A 20,290-nucleotide genomic window follows, 5' to 3' on the forward strand; every position below is an offset into this window, starting at 1 on the left:
TATTCGGAAATAAACAGCCAAATATTTATTCCATCCTTTGTTCTCTTGTCACATGGAAATGTTAAGTAACATCAAATATAGCAGAATATAACTGCATTACATTCATGACAATGATCCAGAATATGTTAAAACACTAGGATGGCAAGGTTGGGGGGAGGGGGGGGATAGTAGCAAGTAGCAGAATGCGAATCTTCTACCTCTGACACAGTAAACCACCATGTTACGCCTTACATTATGGCTTAAATACATAAATTTTGTCTCATGCCTCGTTTATCATAATACATTTTGACGCCTTACAGCTTTGATGCTTTATTGACATTTAATAAAAAGTGTGACATGTTTGTGGGGCATTTTCAATGAGCCTTTACATGGGTCGTTTTGCAACTGCTCACTAAAATCAATAGTCAAAAGCCCACTAGTGACGCCACAACTTGATAAAGCAGTGTGAAGTCTACTTGATCCCACTTCTGACCACTCAGCACAATTAACAAGGAAAAGTTTACAAGCAAACACTACAGGTTACTCTGCTTGCATCACCAGAGTACACTGCACTGCCACTGGCTACAGAAGGAAAATACACACACCCACATGTTGAGATCCTAAGGTCTTCTGCAGTACTTCACAGTTTTTGGTTCAATTCACCACGTTCATCAACTTTTGCTGTTTTTCTGGGTGAGCACAAAGAAAAGACCTCTCCCATGATTTGCTGTACAATTTGTGGTTGTAGCATGTAGGAAAATAACTCAACTGACATGTACCGAACCAATAATTTAAATTTTTTGATGAGCTTTCACTTGCTGTAATACACCTGTAACTATTTAAGAATTACCACTAACTGTTGTACAAATATTGTATTCTACATTTAATTTCCTTCCCTTATACGGAGTTTGTACAACATATTGGACAGGATTACGGTTTCTGATCATGTATGCCAATTACATATGTTTTTGCTCGTATTTTGTGGGTTTTAAAGTTTTTCTCAATTCTGCATTTCCCTCATCTTAGCATTTTTTACGCCTGGACCATACGAAAATGTAAAATAGGGGTTTCCACGTATGTAAGCGTATAGCATGCACGTACATATGTAACGATGTATTAGTACAGTTAAAACTACATTATTACAGGTATATACTGAGCATTTCCACTTTTTGTAGGAGCTGCTGGGAGTATAGGAATCTAAATAATTCTGATGACTTTACGGCCACTACTGACTTGTTTCTAGTTAACTGTAACTTCAGCTAGCAAAAAATGACAAAGCTCCAGTACATATGTTGTACATGGGCAATTTGCTATGAACTAAGCTGTTGTTGTACACAAGAAGAAAGCTTAAATTTGTTCCCATCCCAAAGGCTGATTTGAACATTGCAGTGCTTTTTTAGGCATAATCCTACTGGAAATGGTCTGCCCCTTTTTTCTGCCACCTTTTGCTACAGCATAACTTAAAACTATAGTGAAACTTAGTATTTTTTTCATATTAATAAATCATTATCACAGGTAATAAGTAATAAAATGTATCCTAGGACCAACTGTGGGCCAAACTCTGGGCCTTGGATTTAGTAGCATGACATTTATTCATTGAGCTACCACGCCAGTTACTTTATACAAACAACTAATTTCATGTAAGTCAGTTGAGTGGTAGCTTTATTGCAGCAGTGCACTGAAGTGCACCATTGAGTACACTGTGCTGCTTGTGAGTTGACACAGTTTGTCATAAGAAGCAACTTATTTTGAATAGCCTCTGTGTTCTTTGGTTTAAACTCCTAAATTTTGTGCGTGTTTGTGTATTTATTAGGCACAGTTCCGCATTTTAATAACTGTCCAGAGTACGTTTTGCTGTCTTTAGTATGGATAGGGAGTGCGATTGCTGTGTTCAGATGCTAGCTGAGTTGTGAGTTGGTGATACTTCACTCACAGCTCCAGGCAATGCTGGCTTCGGTAATGCAGCTTGAGGGCTGTTGCCAATGGGCATCGTTGTGGCAGGGCAGACGTGAGGATCTGATGGACGCCCCAAACGTCCATCGATCAGTCCACTATTGTGGCTGCCACATATTGCACTTTTCGAGGTTGACTCCTCAACCTGGGTCAAGTGGGAGTCATTCCCAGGTGTGGCAAGTTGCGAAAAACTTTAGGAGGACCTCCATGATTTGTCTGCCGAATAGGTTTCATGCATTGTCTGTGTCCGACAAACGTCCTGAGTCAGGTGCAGTTGTTTGCCCTTCTTCAGGGGCAACCTCTCAGACCACAATATCTGGTGGTGGTGGTTGTTGGGAAGTTTAAGGGGGACTAAACAGCGAAGGTCATCAGTCCCCCATTCCAAAATCAGGCGAGCCCAAAATCGACGGAGCAGATAAAAACCAAAGGGGGAGGAGACGTCCCCCCAGGCGCTAAAAGAACACAAATGCAGCAACAAACACTACAAACAAGAACAGGACAGAGGAACACCAGACAGGAAGAAACAGAAGAAAGGAAGATGGCCGGAGACTGGTTGACTGACCACGAGAACAAAAATGGGAAAGAGTCAACCATCTGACGGCACACCAGAACAGCAACAGACACAATGACAAAAGACACAGAAAGGGAAAGGCGCAGGACCTCCCTAAATCGAACCATAAAAACGACTACTACGGATAAAATGTAAAACATTGTCAGCCATGGAGGCATCGTCGGATAAAACCAAAGCCAAAGTGCCCGGGAGATTAAAAGATTGCCGGAGTGTGCGCAGTCGAGGACACTCCAGCAAAATGTGGCCGACCGTCAGCCGGGACCCGCACAGACACAGGGGGGGATCCTCCTGACGCAAGAGATGGCCGTGCGTCAGGTACGTATGGCCGATGCGCAGCCGACACAGGACCACCGAGTCCCTGCAAGAAGCCCGCAGGGAGGAACGCCACACATCGGTCGTCCCCTTGACAGCCCGCAGTTTATTCGGGGCTGTCATGCCACGCCACTCAGCAGCCCACATCCCAATCAGCTTACGGCGCAACATCATCTGCTGGTCGCGAGCCGTAAGGCCGACCTCCAAAGCCGGGGCGTCGATCGCCCCTTTGGCCAGCCTGTCTACACGTTCGTTCCCTGGGATGCCAACATGACCTGGCGTCCAAACCAAGACCACCGAACGACCAGAACGGGCAATGGCGGAAACAGACTCCTGAATGGAGGACACCAGAGGAGAGGAGGGATAGCAGGGGTCGATGGCCTGAAGGCTGCTCAGGGAGTCACTGCAGATGACAATGGACCCACCTGAGCAGAAACGCAGATGCTCAAGGGCGCGCATGATTGCCACCAGCTCTGCAGTAAAAATACTGCAGCCAGCCGGCAAGGAGCGTTGCTCAACATGGGCAGTGTGAGCAAAAGCGTAGGCAGTGCGACCATCAACCAGGGAACCATCCGTGTAGACAGGCTCACAGCCCGGAAATGATTCAAGGAGCGCAAGAAAACGGCGACGGAGGGCCACAGGCGGAACCGAGTCCTTAGGTCCCTGAGCCAAATCCAGACGGACGGACGGCCGGGACAAACACCAGGGAGGCGTAGGTGTACGGACCCGGAAGGGAGGCAGAAGAGGGAATGACCCCAGTTCTGACAGCAGGGACTGGACACGGACAGCTATGGAAAGCCCAGACCTAGGTCGCCGTTCGGGCAGATGGAGGATCATAGCAGGGAAAAGCAGGCGACGATTGGGATGATCTGGCGAGCAATGAACGTGGACAGCATAGTCGACGAGCAGACGATGGCGGCGAATCCGCAGCGGGGGAACCCCGGCCTCCACTAGTAGACTATCCACGGGGCTGGTGCGAAAAGCGCCAGTGGCAAGCCTAACCCCACAGTGGTGTATGGGGTCTAACAACTTCAACACTGAGGGGGACGCAGACCCATAGGCCAGGCTCCCATAATCAAGCCGGGACTGCACAAGGGCTCGGTACAATCGCAGCAGCGTGCAGCGATCCGCACCCCAAGACGTGTGGCTAAGGCAGCGGAGGGCGTTGAGGTGCCGCCAGCATTTTTGGTGCAGCTGAGTAACATGAGGAACCCATGTGAGCCGGGCATCAAACACGAGTCCCAAGAAGTGGCAAGTGTCCACCACTTCAAGCAGGTGGCCGTCGAGGTAAAGTTCAAGATGAGGGTGGACCGTCCGACGCCTGCAGAAGTGCATTACTCGAGTCTTGGCAGCAGAGAACTGAAAGCCATGAGTCAGAGCCCATGCTGCTGCCTTGCGAACGGCGACTTGCAGCCTGCGTTCGGCGACTCCCGTAGTTGTGGAGCTAAATGAGATGCAGAAGTCGTCGGCATACAAAGAAGGAGACACCGACGACCCCACTGCTGCAGCCAAACCATTAATGGCCACTAAAAATAAGGAGACGCTCAACACCGAGCCCTGCGGGACCCCATTTTCCTGTATATAAGAGGAACTAGAGGTGGCACCGACTTGCACCCGGAAAGAGCGGCGCAATAAAAAGCTTTGAAGAAAAGCCGGGAGCCGACCACGAAGACCCCACCCATGCAACGTGGCGAGGATGTGATGCCTCCATGTGGTGTCATACGCCTTCCGCAGATCGAAAAATACAGCAACAAGATGCTGACGTCGGGCAAAAGCCGTACGGACAGCAGATTCCAGCCGCACCAAATTGTCCACTGCAGACCGGCCCCGACGGAAGCTACCCTGGGATGGAGCGAGGAGACCGCGCGACTCAAGGACCCAACACAAACGCCGCCCCACCATACGTTCGAGCAATTTGCACAAAACGTTTGTGAGGGTAATGGGACGATAGCTGTCCACCGCCAGTGGGTCCGCACCGGGCTTCAAGATGGGGACAATAACACCCTCTCGCCATTGCGACGGGAACACGCCTTCGCTCCAAATGCGATTAAATATCGCGAGAATGTGTCTCTGGCAGTCCCTGGAGAGATGCTTCAGCATCTGTGCGGGGATGCGGTCCGGTCCTGGTGCTGTATCAGGGCAATCGGCGAGGGCAGCGAGGAATTCCCTCTCGCTGAAAGGAGCATTGTAAGTTTCAGAACGACGTGTGTGGAACGATAATGGCGTCTGCTCGGCCCGCTCCTTGAGAGAGCGAAAGGCGGGGGGATAAGTTGCAGTCGCAGAGCTCTTAGCGAAGTGCGCAGCAAGGTGTTCAGCAATGGCGGCAGCGTCCGTGCACACAGCGCCGTCCAAAGAGATCCCAGGGACACCCGCAGGGGTCTGGTGTCCATAAATCCGCCGTATCCGGGACCACACGAGCGACGGGGAGACACGGGAACCCAAGGAGGAAACATACCGCTCCCAGCACTCCTGCTTACGCCGTGCAATAAGACGACGGGCGAAGGCACGGAGCCTCTTAAAGGCGATGAGGGTCTCGAGAGACGGGTGCCGCTTATGACGCTGGAGAGCCCGCCTACGGTCGCGAATAGCCTCAGCAATCTCCGGCGACCACCAGGGGACAGCCTTCCGCCGAGGGAGGCCAGAGGAACGGGGGATGGCAGCCTCGGCCGCTGAAATGATGGACGTGGTGAAAACACGGACCACCTCGTCTATGTCACCCTGTGGGGGAGACGCAATGGTTACAGCGGAAGTAAAAGCTGGCCAGTCAGCCCTGTGGAGAGCCCAGCGGGGCAAGCGCCCAGAAGAATGACACTGTGGCAGTGACAAATAGATTGGAAAATGGTCACTGCCACACAGGTCAGGATGCACCCTCCAGTGGAGGGATGGGACAAGTCCAGGGCTGCAAATAGAGAGATCGATGGCCGAGAACGAGCCATGGGCCACACTGAAATGCGTGGGAGCACCGGTGTTCAAGAGGCTAAGGTCGAGCTGAGCCAACACATGCTCCACGGCCCGACCACGATCATCGGAGACAGTCCCACCCCATAGAGGATTGTGGGCATTGAAATCGCCCAGCAGCAAAAAAGGTGGCGGCAGTTGTGCTATCAGAGCAGCCAGGACATGCTGCGCGACAGTACCATCAGGTGGAAGGTAAATACAGCAGACGGTGATAGCCTGTGGCATCCACACCCGAACAGCGACAGCCTCTAAAGCTGTTTGTAGAGGTACAAACTCGCTGTGAAGAGAGTTAAGGACATATATGCAGACGCCACCAGACACCCTTTCATAAGCTGCCCGGTTCTTAAAATAACCCCGATAGCCACGGAGGGCGGGGGTTCGCATTGCTGGAAACCAAGTTTCCTGCAGAGCAATGCAAAGGAAAGGATGACGGCTGATAAGTTGACGGAGCTCAGGTAGATGGTGGAAAAAACCGCTGCAGTTCCACTGGAGGATGGTATTAGCCATGGATGGGAAAGGCGTGAAGGGATTGGGGAGGCAGTTTACGCCTCCGGGGCCCCTGCTGCTACGGAGTCACCACCTGGACAACAGCCATCTACTGCATCCGAGGGACCGGCGAGATCCATGTCCTCAGCGGACGCCAGTATCGCCACCTCATCCTCAGACGCAGAGCTTGTAGGAAGCGGTGGAATGGGTGCCACCGCAATGTCGGTTGCCTTGGGGAGGTTCTTCTTCTTCTGCTTCTCGCGCTGCGCCTTGGGTGGTTCAGGCTGGGAGGGCGTCACTGGGTCAGTCTCAGGGACAGACGATGACCGTGTGTCCCGACGACCAGGGACTGGCGGTTGTTTGAGCCACTTGCGGCCGTCGGCTTTGGAACCGGTCGGAGCGTGCGAAGGAAGGTCCCCAAGGGACCCCTTCCTTACGAGAGTAGCCGAAGAAGTCTTACGCTTCTCCGGCTGGGCAGGGGGGACTGATGTCCCCGATGGTTGGGGGGGTGTTGCTCCTGAAGTAGGTGGAGCAGGAGCAACAGGAGGTTGAGTGCCCCCCTCCATCAAGGGGGCAGGTGTGGGACTTCGACTCTGAGAGCTGACTGGAGCGGTTGGAATAGTAGAAGGAGTGACAGTTGCAGCATAAGAAGCTGTCATGCGCACCGGATGAAGCCGATCATATTTCCGCTTCGCCTCAGTGTACGTCAGGCGGTCGAGAGTCTTTATTTCCATGATCTTCCGCTCCTTCTGCAGAATCGGACAGTCTGGCAAGCAAGGCGGATGGTGCGCACCACAGTTCACACAGATTGGAGGCGGCGCACAGGGAAGATCAGGATGGGAAGGTCGACCGCAATCGCGACAGACGAGGTCGGACGCACAGCGTGAAGACATGTGGCCAAACTTCCAACACTTGAAGCACCGCATCGGGAGAGGGATATACGGCTTGACATCACAACGGTACACCATCACCTTGACCTTCTCAGGTAACGTGTCACCCTCGAAGGCCAAGATGAAGGCACCGGTGGCAACTTGACGATCCCTCGGACCCCGGTGGACGCGCCGGACGAAATGGACACCTCGGCGCTCCAAGTTGGCGCGCAGCTCGTCGTCGGACTGTAAAAGGAGATCCCTGTGAAAGATAATGCCCTGGACCATGTTCAGACTCTTATGGGGCGTGATAGTGACAGAGACATCCCCCAGCTTAGTACAAGCGAGCAAGGCCCGCGACTGGGCGGAGGATGCCGTTTTGATCAATACAGATCCGGACCGCATCTTGGACAAGCCCTCCACCTCCCCAAACTTGTCCTCTAAATGCTCTACAAAGAACTGAGGCTTCACGGACATAAAAGATTCCCCGTCAGCTCGGGTACAGACGAGATACCGGGGCGAGTATCTTTCGCTCTCAGTCAAAGCCCTTCGTTCCTCCCATGGTGTGGCCAGTGAGGGGAACGATTTGGGGTCATACACATTAGCCTTGAAGTGAGCCTTGGAACGCTTAGAGACTGCTGACGGCTGGCCGCCAGCGAGAGATGATGTACCACACTTCATTGCGGGTCATCCGCCCTGATGCCACCTACTCCGACCAAGGGCCCTCCCCACGGGCGCCACCCAGCCACAGCAAAGGCCACCTGGCAGGATGGCCATTGCCGGGAGTCCGGATGCCCCAGGGCGATGGGCATCTACTCCTTGGCATACGTGGGTAGTTAACGGCGCAGGCATCAGTAGAGCGATCCCTGTGTTGTCAGGGGGCTACAACCAAGAGGGTACATGGCGGCCCCACCACAACGGACTGGCTACCGTGCTGGATCTTAGGTGCAAAAATGGCCAAGGTCGTCGTCGCAGTTAAAAGAAACACTGCAGAGGGCAGCGTGGTAATCGCCCAAGAGATCGAAAACGAGCGGGACACCATTGCAACGACGAGAAAGACGGCTAAAGGTCGAATTGCACGAAGGATACAGTGCACCATGTAAGGCGCCCTTCCCCAATTGGCTCGCTCTTCGGAATAATTTAGATAGATGGAGGTCAAACCCGAGAGGGGACCATCACATAAGGCCGAAACGTTTGAGACTCCTTTTAGTCGCCTCTTACGACAGGCAGGAATACCGCGGGCCTATTCTTACCCCCGAACCCGCAGGGGGACCACAATATCTGGGCCGTCTCACAGAGGGTATGATTACTGGTAGTTGGGAGCTCCAATGTTGGGTGTGTAATGGAGCTTCTTAGGGATACGGCTGCCAATGAGGGGAGGTATCCAGTGTGCAGTCTGTATGCATACCAGGAGGAGTCACCCTACGTGCAGAACAGATGGTTCCAGGTGCCTTGCAGAGTGCAGATTGCAGCGAATTGCGGGTGGTGGCTCATGTCAGTACCAACAATGTGTGTCCTTGGATCAGAAATGTTTCTATCTAGTTTTGAGTAGTTAGCTGTAGTGATATAGACTATCAGTCTTGCTTGCAAGATGACGGTGGAGCTCACAATATGTAGCATCATCAAGAGGACTAGTTGCAGCTCTTTGGCACATAGCTGAGTGTAGTGTCTAAATAAGAGGCTTAAGATGGTTTTGCAACCGTGTAAGCTGCAGATTCCTTGACTTGCTCAACAGGATGGTAAATTTTCGCATTCTGGTTACTAGGTCAAGGGTCCACTACACAGATGAAGTGGCTATACAGGTAGCTGGAGATGTGTGGGCGAGACTTGGAATCTTTTTAAGCTAGAGAGGCATCAGCCCACAAAGATGCATGGCACACACAGGATGACGGTAGATCTGGCTACAATCTTTATTATAGCTGTGAACTGTCATAGTTGTGTTCAGAAAGAATCAGAGCTCCAAGTGCTGACAGAAAGCACTGAAGCTTAAATCGTTACAGGTATGGTAAGCTGGCAAAAGCTGGAGGTAAGTTCAGCCGAAATTTTTGCAATGGACTTAGCCAAGTTCAGAAAGGATATATTAAATACAGTTGGTGGTGGAGTGTTTATTGCTGTCAGAAGTATTTTCCCTTGTTGTGAAAGTGAAGAAGATAGGTCTTGTGAGTTAGTATGGATAGTGGTTATACTTGACAAGTGGAATACGTTAATAATTGGCTCCTTTTACTGACCCCTCAACTTAGATGACACAGTTCAAATAAAACTTGAGTCTCATTTCAAATAGGTACCCCACTCGTACATTATAGTTGGTAGCAACTTCAATCTAATCTCGATTTGTAGGCAAAAATACATGTTTTAAGCTGGCAATAGGCATAAAACATCGGCTGCAATCATACTGAATGCTTTCTCTGATAACTATTTTGAATATTTAGTGCAGCAGCCCACTCAAAGTGTGAATAGTTGCAGAAACATACTTGACTTGCTAGCAACAAATAATCATGAGCAAATTTGGAGAATCATAACAGATACAGCAATTAATAACCACAAGGTTCTTGTAGCATGACTAAATACTGTACCATCGAAACCCACCAAAACTAAATATAAAACGTATCTATTTACAGAAACAGATAAAAATTCTGCCTGCGGCTTTCCCAAGAGAGGTTCTCCACTCCTTCCAATCTGACTATGTAAGTGTGGACCAGATGTGGTTTTTATCCAAAGAAATAGTATCAATGGCAGTTGGAGAGATATATTCCAAATAAATTAATAAGTGATGGTACTGATGCTCAGTGATGAACAAAAGAGATCAGAAAACTGTTGCAGAACGAACTGGAAAAGAATGCAAAATCCTAAAGATTGGTGTAGTTTTACAGAAGCTCAAAGTTAGCGCAATTTTCAATGCAAGATGCTTTAATAGTTTCCACAATGAATTTCTGTCTCAAAATCTGGCAGAAGGCCCTAAGACACTCTGGTTATAAGTAAAGCACACTAACAGCAAACAGCAAACAATACATTCACTGCACAATGGCAACGGTAACATTACAGATGGCAGTGCCATTAAAGTAGATGTACTAAACACACTTTTCTGAAATTTCTTGAGCAAAGGCAATGAAGTAAATATTCTAGAAATCAAATCATGAAAAACATCAGTCATTTAGATATAGATATCCTCCTCAGTGTAGCAAAGCATCTAAAATCACTTACTAAATGCAAGGCCTCCAGTCCGCGCAGCATACGAATCATGTTCCCTTCAGAGTATGGTGATACAATAGCTCCAGACTTAGGAATCATATACAAGACGAAGTAGACAAAACGCATGTTTTTCACTGCTGATCACTGATGGTGCAGGGTTTATTCAAACATTTGATTTCAAGCAGCCCCACAAAAAAGTCACAGATTGACAGATTGGGTGACAGATTGCCATGCCGTGAAATGACATGTCCTGGGAACATTTGTCGAACTACTTCCATGGATGCTCTCGCAGTGTGAGCTGTGGCACCATCTTGTTGGAACCACACTTTGTCGTTCAATTTCTATCAAATTCTGGACAAAGAAAGTTGTGTAACACTTCAACGTATTGTGCTGATGTCACAGTAACTGTGGTTCCTTCCTCTTCAATAAAGTAAGGTCCTAGAATCCCTATCTTGGAGATAACACACCAAACTGTTACTTTTGGGTTGTGGAGAGGTTTCTAGTGTAGTTCATGTCGGTTCTCCAACACCAGTATTGACAGTTCTGCACATTAACTTAACTACCTAGATGAAAATGGGCTTCATCACTCATGAATAACAGGATACCTACATTTTTCATAAGAATAGCATCCACCGTACACAAAATTCTCATGCTGCACAAAATCAATTTCACTTAGCTTCTGGACAATCATTATTTTGTACTGGTGAAATCTGAGATCACGATGTAAGATGCAATGAAGCAAATGACATAATACGCCCAATAATATAGCCTGTCGCCTAGTAGACCAAATCAGACTAGCAAAAACTGCCGTTCTCACTCTGGAGTTCAGAATGAACGGGGAAGACCAGGTGGTTCCATTTTCATCACGGATCCACTACTCCTACATGCATGTCCGACATTAAACTTTCGACAGAAAAAACATTGAATCATGACAACAGAATCACTGTTTCTAAAGAACTGCTCAACAGTGAACGTATGATTCTCTGTTCTCCAATGCTCGATACAGACAAATTGCATTGTCTCAGCTATCTGCCAACGACCACTCAAGGTCAATACCCTCACCCATCACCAAGTACTACTGATTTTTTAAAAAAAAAACACACACTTTCCCTCTGCTCCACACAGAACAACACCTCACTTGTCGAAATATCCGTAACTAAACACAGTACAGTAGCACAGGCCATATCAATAGTCAAGAAAGGAAATAGAAGTAATCCACTGAATTACAGACCCGTATCAGTAACGCCTATTTGTAGTAGGATTTTGGAACATAAACTGCATTCCAACATTATGAATCGTCTTGGAGAATACAATTTATTGACTTGTCAATTGTAAATAGTCAACATAGATTCAGAAGATATCACACAAAGTAACGAGTGCTATCGACAGAGGATGTCAAATTGATTCCACAGTTTCAGATTTTCAGTAGGCTTTTTTACACCATTGCTCAAAAGAGAGTTCTATTAAAACTGCATGTCTACACAGTATAGCCTCAGATGTGCAACTGGATTCATGATTTGCTGTCAGAAACGTCACGTAAGTCATGAAAAGTCATTGAGGAGAACGTAAAAAGTATCTACTGTTTACCAAGGAAGAGGCCCTATGCTCTTCCCAATCTATATAAATAATTCGAGCGGCTCTCTTAGACTATTTGCAGATGATGCTGCCATGTCTTCTACAGTTGTCAGTTCTTCAAAACCAATAGAAAAATGATTTAGAAAAGATATCTGAATAGTGCAAAAAGTGGCAATTGATTCTAAATAATAAAAAGTACGAAGTAATCCACATGAGTACAAAAATGAATCTGCTAAATTTTGGTTATACAATAAATCTCACATATCTAAAGGCTGTAAAATCGACTAAATACTTAGGGATTGCAATTATGAATATCTTAAAATTGGAACGATCACACAGACAATGATGTTGGAAACAACTGATTTATTGGCAGAACACTTAAACAATGTAACAGGTCTTCTAAAGAAAGAGACTGCATTCACTACGCCCATCCATCCGTCCTCCTCCTCTGAAGTATTGTTGTGCAGTGTGGGATCCACAGCACATAGGATAGATGGGAAACACGCAAATTTTTCATATTATCGCAAAATAGGGGGCGAGTGCCACAGGTATGATACAGGAATTGGGGCAATCATTAAAACAAAAGACATTTTTGTTGTGGCAGGATCTCCACATAAAATTTGAATCACCAACTATCTCCTTAAAATGTTTAAATATTTTGTTGGGCCCACCTACATAGGGAGAAGTTACCATTATCATAAAATAAGAGAAAGCAGAATTCACATGGAACGAGTTAAGTGTTCTTTTTTCTCCACATGCTGTTCGAGAGTATAATGTTGGAGAGGTTGTCTTGAAGTTGGTTTGATGAACTGTCTGCCAGGTATTTAACTGTGAACTGCAGAGTACTCATGTAGCCATAGATGTGAAATGAAGGTAATGCAAAATATACTACAAATGACTTTTTCCCAAAACAAGAAAAAGATCACTTCTTTCCTCTCATCATAACATCTAAATTCAACAATGATGGACTGCTAACAAAAAGTCAATGACAATGACAAATCAAAATGAGAAAGGATACATGTCAGGATCTTTATGCCCAAGTTTGTTATATTCTTCATCTGAAATCAGCGTGATTGGCTGGAGGAATGATGCAATTTTCTGTTCAAATGTACGGCAATAATCACTCAGCTCCTGTGGTGTAACCTGGAAAGTAAATCAATGTACTTGGTTTACTGAGATAATACTGTAAGCCACCATTCAATGGCAAGTTTGTACCAATGTGATACATACCTTCGAAGATGGAGGAATGCCACGGGCATGCATAATACCACATCTGTTCGGCATTTCATCTTCATTTGGATATTCACAGTGATTGTAGTAGTCAACAGAGTGAACAATACGCAGATATAAAAGTAGTTTGTCGAGCACCTGTAACAATGATGACACATAAATAAAACTGCCTTTGTGCCAGTGTGAGGTACAAACAAACAAACGAATTCTGTCAACCAAACACAGAGAGGGGGAGAGGGAATAGAGGGTGGAGAGGGAGGAGAGACCGGGGATGGAGAGAGAGAGAGAGAGAGAGAGAGAGAGAGAGAGAGAGAGAGAGAGGTGGTGGTGGTGGTGGTGGTGGTGGTGGTGGGGAGACGTGGTGGTGGTGGTGGTGGTGGTGGTGGTGGTGGTGGTGGTGGTGGTGGGGAGACGTGGTGGTGGTGGTGGTGGTGGTGGTGGTGGTGGGGAGACGTGGTGTGGTGGTGGTGGTGGTGGTGGTGGTGGTGGTGGTGAGACGTGGTGTGGTGGTGGTGGTGGTGGTGGTGGTGGTGGTGGGACGTGGTGTAGTGGTAGTGGTGGTAAGGTGTGGTGTGGTGGTGGTGGGGGGAAATGGGGTGGGGGTGGGGAAATGGGGTGGGGGTGGGGAGATGTGATGGTGGGAGGGAGTCGATGTGGTGGGGGGGGAGACGGGGTGGGGGGGAGATGGGGAGGTGGTGGGGAGATGGGTTGGGGGGGAGGGTGAGGGGGAGACGGAGGGAGGGTAGGAATGGCAGGAAGAGCTCATATTTACTGTTGCACCTTTATAAGAGTTTCATCTCGCTCCACTGTCGCTGTTTCTTCTGTTTGTTGAGACTCTTCTTGTTCAGAACTGTGCCCCAAGAGTTCCTCTTCCTCTGCTGAAGCTTCTTCAATTAAGTAATCAGTGATGTTTTTCAATATGGGATTCTTGGATACAAGTCCAAAAGTCTACAAACAGAGAGAAAACTCATATTACACATGTTTCCAGCCGCCAATACATGCCTTAGTATAAAAAGTGTTTTAATTTATTGACTGCATCATAGCAATATGCCTTGTACAAATGGAAAGAGCAAAATAAATTCTGCAGAGCTCTTGATAATGCATATAAAGTGCTCCAAGAGAAAGCCCAACACATGCTATGCCATAAACATCAACATTACAACATTTATTAAGACCTTCAGTAAAAATTATTGGTGACAAACAACTAGCAATGGTTTTATAATACTCAGGTAAATAGTTGAATACAGTTTTAACAATTTGCTAAACTTTGTATTTCAGTATCAAATAATAAGTACCCAAAATAATAGCAGCATGCATGATAACAACAAATTTTGAAAACAACCACAAATATATACAGTTATTCCTTGAAACGTGAAGAGAACAGTAGACTCAATGATTTAAGAAAAAAAAGGATCTTACTGGAAGTGGAGAAGTAGCAAACTACGATTTTAAATTCCCTGACTAACACTTCATACCCAGCTACAACAGGACAAATAACTGGGGGAGCTGTTACATTTGCCAGGTCACAATGATGGTAATGTTCGGTTTGTGGGGCACTCAACTGTGCTGTCATCAGTGCCCATACAAATTCCAATTTTTTTTAACACAGTCCAATTTTTTTTTACACAGTCCAATTTTTTTTTAACACAGTCCAATTTTTTTTTACACAGTCCAATTTTTTTTACACAGTCCAATTTTTTTTTACACAGTCCAATTTTTTTTCACAGTCCAATAATTTTTTCACAGTCCAATTTTTTTTTACACAGTCCAAATTTTTTTTACACAGCCCAATTTTTTTTTACACAGTCCAATTTTTTTTAGACAGTCCAATTTTTTTTACACAGTCCAATTTTTTTTTACACAGTCCAATTTTTTTTTACACAGTCCAATCAAGCCACTGTCCCGAACGATGATGATGATGATGATGACGATAACACGAACACCCAGTCCCAGGACAGAGAAAATCCCCAACCCAGCCAGGAATTGAACGTGGAACCCTGTGATCCAGAGGCAGCAATGCTAGCCATTAGACCATGAGCTGCGGACATCAAGTCACAACAACAGCAATTCTTGAAACATAAATCTCATACACGCATTTATAAATCAGCAACAGAGTGGGAGAACACTAACAAAGTTGGATATGATGGCAATGTTACCTTGGAAAATTTAAGCATTGTTTACAATTTACATGGTAAGATGTGCCTAGAAGTTTAGTGACTGCAAACTACAGACCTGAAAATTGTCACAATAAAATGGAGCTAAATGCAGCACTACATGTAGAGGTTCCACACGTTACACCGAGCCATGCATCATCAGTAGCACACTTATACGAGGGGGGACCCAAAAAAACGGAATTTCTCTTTCTAGAAAGCATATACTTTATTGTTTTCAAATACAACCTTAATCTCCTTCGAAGTACTCTCCATTAGCATTAATACACTTGTCCAAACATTCATTCCAGTGTTTGAAGCACCTTTTAAATTCGTCCTCTTTGATACCTGCTAGCACTTTCATGACATTTCGTTTTATGTATTCCACATCTGCAAAACGCTTCTCTCTCAAGTCTCTTTTCATCCTCGGCAATAGGAAGAAGTCCGAGGGTGCTGAATCTGATGAATAGGGCATGTAGGTCAAAGTAGTCATCTTTGTTGAGGCCAAAAACTGGCGAATGCTGAGAGCCGTGTGCGCGGGAGCGTTGTCGTGATGCAGGAACCACACGCCAGAATCCCACAAAGCCGGACGTTTTTGCGACAAACTTCTGCGAAGCCATTTCATAACCTCCAAATAGAATTGTTGGTTTACTGTCTGGTTTTCAGGGACGAATTCAGAGTGTACAATCCCTCTGATGTAAAAAAAAAACACAAAAAGATCAACATCGTTTTCACATTCGATTTCACCTGTAGAGCTTTTTTTGGTCAAGGTGAGCCAGGTGACTTCCATTGTGATGACTGTTGTTTACTTTCTGGATCATACCTATAGCACCATGACTTATCACCTGTAATGATTTTGTTGAAAAAATGTGGATCATCTTTGAACCCATCCTTCATTTCAAGACAGGCTTGTACGCGACGATCCATTCTTACTCTTGTGTTTTACTAAGAGCATGGTCTTTGTAGGCTCTCTGAATCATCGCAACAGTTTCTGCTGCGTTCTTGCCGAGCAAGAAACAAAACTTCACTGCCGCACCCTGCTTGTAAGAACTAGCCATTTCTTCGTGTCACGTCTGCACTGTATGCACACTCAAAGAACTGCCAAAGAAACCACACTTCTCACTGTTGGGTGACGCCACGTGGCAGAATGACTCAGCAGAGCTCCTACTACAACCCTCTGGTGGCGCAAGCTGCTACTCCAAGTACACGATGTGCAGCATTACAATTCCGGTTACTTTTGGGTTCTCCGTTGTGCATGTACAATGATAATGATTTTTACAGTGACTCATGTAGTGGTTGTTTGGGGCTGTGTGAAATATATCCAGATCATCATCATATTAAGTCTGAATTACGTCAGAAAATGTTGCGGACTGCCTGTGATTATTTTCTGTTACAGGCACTAATATTGAAATTCAACCTGATAGAAGATATTAGAACACCATGGCCATATCACATGGGAAAAAAGCCATTACCATTCTCTTCAAACAAGCAATACCCGCTCATTAGTTACAACATACCCATTCTCATTTTCATCTCCAGTCATATTACTGATTTGATACAGCTCATGTTATAAACAGGTAGGATATAGTTTCCCCCGCACATTCAGCTTCTTTAGAAGGTTTGTTTACAGTTCTCTTCAACTAAAGTTGGACTTAAATGTCGAGTAACTATCAATGATAAGCTAATGGACCACAAAACCTGTCATTTCAACAGCAATACCGACTGTTTCAATTTTTTTTTTTTTTTTTTTTTTTTTTAATTCACCCACACCCTTCCACACCACGACATTTGTTAAAATTGCCCCATGCATTAGAGAATTACACTGGAAATATGTACATAGACATTACTGATTACATACATTATTACTGAATCTATACAATAGCATATAATATTCAAAACATTGCTTCTGTTGTTTCAAAATATGCTACTTACATCTTTCTTATGGTCCAACAGTGCAGACTGAAAATATTTACAACAATAAATTTATGAAACCGTAAATACAAAGAAGCTACAAAACAAGTGATAACAACAAACCTGAAATCAAGATTCAAACCATTTATCTCTATTATATGTTATAATTTACCTCTGGTAGTCTAGCAGAACAAAGTTCTACTCGCTTCAAAAAACAGGCATAGAAAGTAAAAGTTACATGACACGTGGAATGAAGTAATAATATTTTTCATTCACTGATAGTCTATCACATGTTCAAGTATTTCTTCCCTAAGGAATCAAACACTATTCAAACCTATGTAAGTCCAGAAAATTCTTTATGTCTAAAAATTGTAATGCAAGTAATTAAGTTGTGTGCGGGCTTGTGTGTGTGTGTGTGTGTGTGTGTGTGTGTGTGTGTGTGTGTGTGTGTGTGTGTGTGTGTGGTGGGGTGGGGGGGGTGGGGGGGGGGGAGGACATGTTTCCCATTACCTGATGTGACTTTGTCATCTCCAGCTAATACTGCAGCTCACATAGTGCCAGGCATAATAGCTGCTACTTACACAGCATCTGCTTCTGGTGCTAAACAACAAAATGATGAAATGATAGATGCAGGACATAATTGTGGTCCACCAGTATCAGATTCCTCAATAAGCAGTGTACTGCTGGCAGAGTAGCTCCCTAAGGATAACCTCACACCTTCAAAAGAATTTGATGCCTTTTTGGAAGCATCTAGAAATCAGGAAATTATATTTCTGACTGCAAAACAGTACACTCAACATTTTGTAGCTCTCGAACAATAAACTGATAAACAAATCCTAAAAACCAAAGTGATCACTGAACGTTGTCGCATAAAGCAATTGTTAACTGTGATTAAAACAGAAGCAGTCATTAAATGAAATATGCGTTCGTCACTTCTGCAGTGGTGTCGGTATGTCCCAAGTATCACTAATAGCAAAGCCAATACTACACAAGTGACTTGGTCTCTCTGAAATCAAATCAGGTACATACAAATAAAACTATGGCACTCCAGAGCAGCAACAATTAACCTAATGCAGTTTATTATGCAACAGCAGATTGACAATGTTTTCATCGAAGAACTATATTGTTATCAACACAACTTAATTGGAAACACTAGACACACTAAGACATCTAGCACAGTTAACATAAGGAAACTTGAGCCAAGATGTTTATATAATTACATATTATTTTCCTTTGCTCCTATGCATATGGAAAGTGTAAATGTTCATGAATTATGTTGCCACTGTTGATATATTTCAATTCATCATTACATTTTTTTTTTACATATTTTACTATAATTACACATTTTTATATATTTCAGCTTCAAGCTACATGAAATTAGATAACTTTTTTTTTAACTCTCACTAGGCTGCTAATTAGAAAAATATCAGAATCAGGTTTACTACAAGTTGTATTGTGTTTAGCATTGTCGCGGCCATTACTGTATTGTACTGTAAAGGGTTTCATGTGATGTTGAGACTGGTAGCTGGGCAAACAAAAGACTAGCAGTACAAAAGTTTCTGAATATTAGCAATTTTTACCAATTCAGAACTAAAGGGTGTGTGCACCAAGAAAAGTTTGCCAAATAGCGCTTCTTATGAGGTCATGGCTGTATTCATGAATACCACTGTTGCATCAAAATTATCATCTACATTAAGATCTTGGATTACAATGGACAATGTTTTCACCACTGACAGAGAGAGATTGTTCTATGTCAAGCATGCAATAAGGAGATTGACTGCTCTATAACATCCCAACACACTGCAATGAGTCAACAAAGAGCGAAGTGAGCAATTGTCTTAGAAGCAAATGTTATTAACGCACATGCAAAAAACTCCAATCCATATAAATGAATTTTTCCTGATATGTGCTCCATTTGGATGCTGCAAACATTCATTGGTACAAACTTTGAGTGACTGAATATCGCGCATTTATAAAAAAGTTCTGCAGGCAACAGAGTCCTGATGAAAAGCTTTTTGTTACCAGAATGCTCTGAAAAATGTTTCACTGCCGACCTTATTGGTGGCACTCTCAAAACAATTCTAGCAATGTAGCTGGAACACGCAAATCATTCAACAGACCGATTTTGTGCATGACAATCTTAAAGTGTTGTGTCCTGAGGAACATTCAAGAAAACAAAGTTCTTGTTAGGTATTCAGATGCTTCAATCTACAGGCTGATGGTGGGAATTGCCCTTCGTGTATTATGTCCATGTTTAATCCACTTCACCTGTTTGGCCCATGAACTGGAATGTATTGCTGAAGAAGTCCATGGTAGCCACCCAGAAGTAAATAAAATACACCAAAAGAGTGTTTCTGAAAGCTCCACATCATTTGTCACTCTACAGAGAACTGCCGCTGAACACAGCATTGTCCCCAAACACCTCCGAATGAGGTGGGGTACATGAATTGAAGCTGTTGGTTTTTATAAAGAACATTTACAAACTGATTCATTTCCAAGATAATCTGCACTTCCTGTACGACGCATAAAATACTTTACCTGAACCTAAAATTGAAAATGCTTTGGCGTACATCCCAAGTCAAAGAATTGGAATTCCACTGACCTGCCTTTGCATAAATCATTGGAGATTGCTGAAAATGTGTCATGCAAGCAAACTAACGGAAAGACCAGAAGCTGGCAGAAAAAGTTCTAGCACAAACAAATACTGAAATGCTTCTCACAGAATTTGAAGATGCTTTAGATACTGCTTACAATAAAGCATTCAAGGCACTCCACCTGAAGTGCAGAATTGGGAGAAAATCTGTCTCCTGGTAGACATCTGAGTTAACAGCAAAGTAGAGGGAAAAAAGGATCAGTGAACAGCTGAAGGAGCTACAGATCTTCTATGCAACAGGCAGTACAAATTTTCTCTGTGGCTAAGGACAGTAAATGCATTGCTGGCTGTCAGAGGAACATATAAAAGGGACAGTAATAGCAGAAGTAGCGGAACTCAAACATTTCAGCAGATCATCATCAATGTGTTTCTTCCAACTCAATTTCTCATCAATGCACACATCCAGAAATTTTGAATATTCTAATTTAGCAACAGACTTCCATTAAAATCCTAT

The 20,290-nt window shown here is 44.8% G+C and overlaps 1 protein-coding gene across 9 annotated transcripts in view; it reads right to left on the bottom strand.

The window, feature by feature from the left end:
• Positions 1 to 20,290, bottom strand: part of LOC124805641 (serrate RNA effector molecule homolog) — a 207,106-nt gene that overhangs the window by 21,419 nt on the left and 165,397 nt on the right. For 8 of the 9 annotated variants that reach the window (XM_047266240.1, XM_047266225.1, XM_047266253.1 and 5 more), the window contains 4 exons: positions 17,205 to 17,231; positions 13,903 to 14,070; positions 13,123 to 13,260; positions 12,911 to 13,035 (listed from right to left, as the gene is read on the bottom strand). In XM_047266240.1, the coding sequence (XP_047122196.1) occupies positions 12,911 to 13,035; positions 13,123 to 13,260; positions 13,903 to 14,070; positions 17,205 to 17,231 (458 nt within the window). The remainder of the gene's footprint in view (positions 1 to 12,910; positions 13,036 to 13,122; positions 13,261 to 13,902; positions 14,071 to 17,204; positions 17,232 to 20,290) is intronic. The other variant, XM_047266246.1, reaches the window with a different exon arrangement.

Source organism: Schistocerca piceifrons, chromosome 1 (genome assembly GCF_021461385.2).
Source record: "Schistocerca piceifrons isolate TAMUIC-IGC-003096 chromosome 1, iqSchPice1.1, whole genome shotgun sequence".
NCBI classification, from domain to species: domain Eukaryota; kingdom Metazoa; phylum Arthropoda; class Insecta; order Orthoptera; family Acrididae; genus Schistocerca; species Schistocerca piceifrons.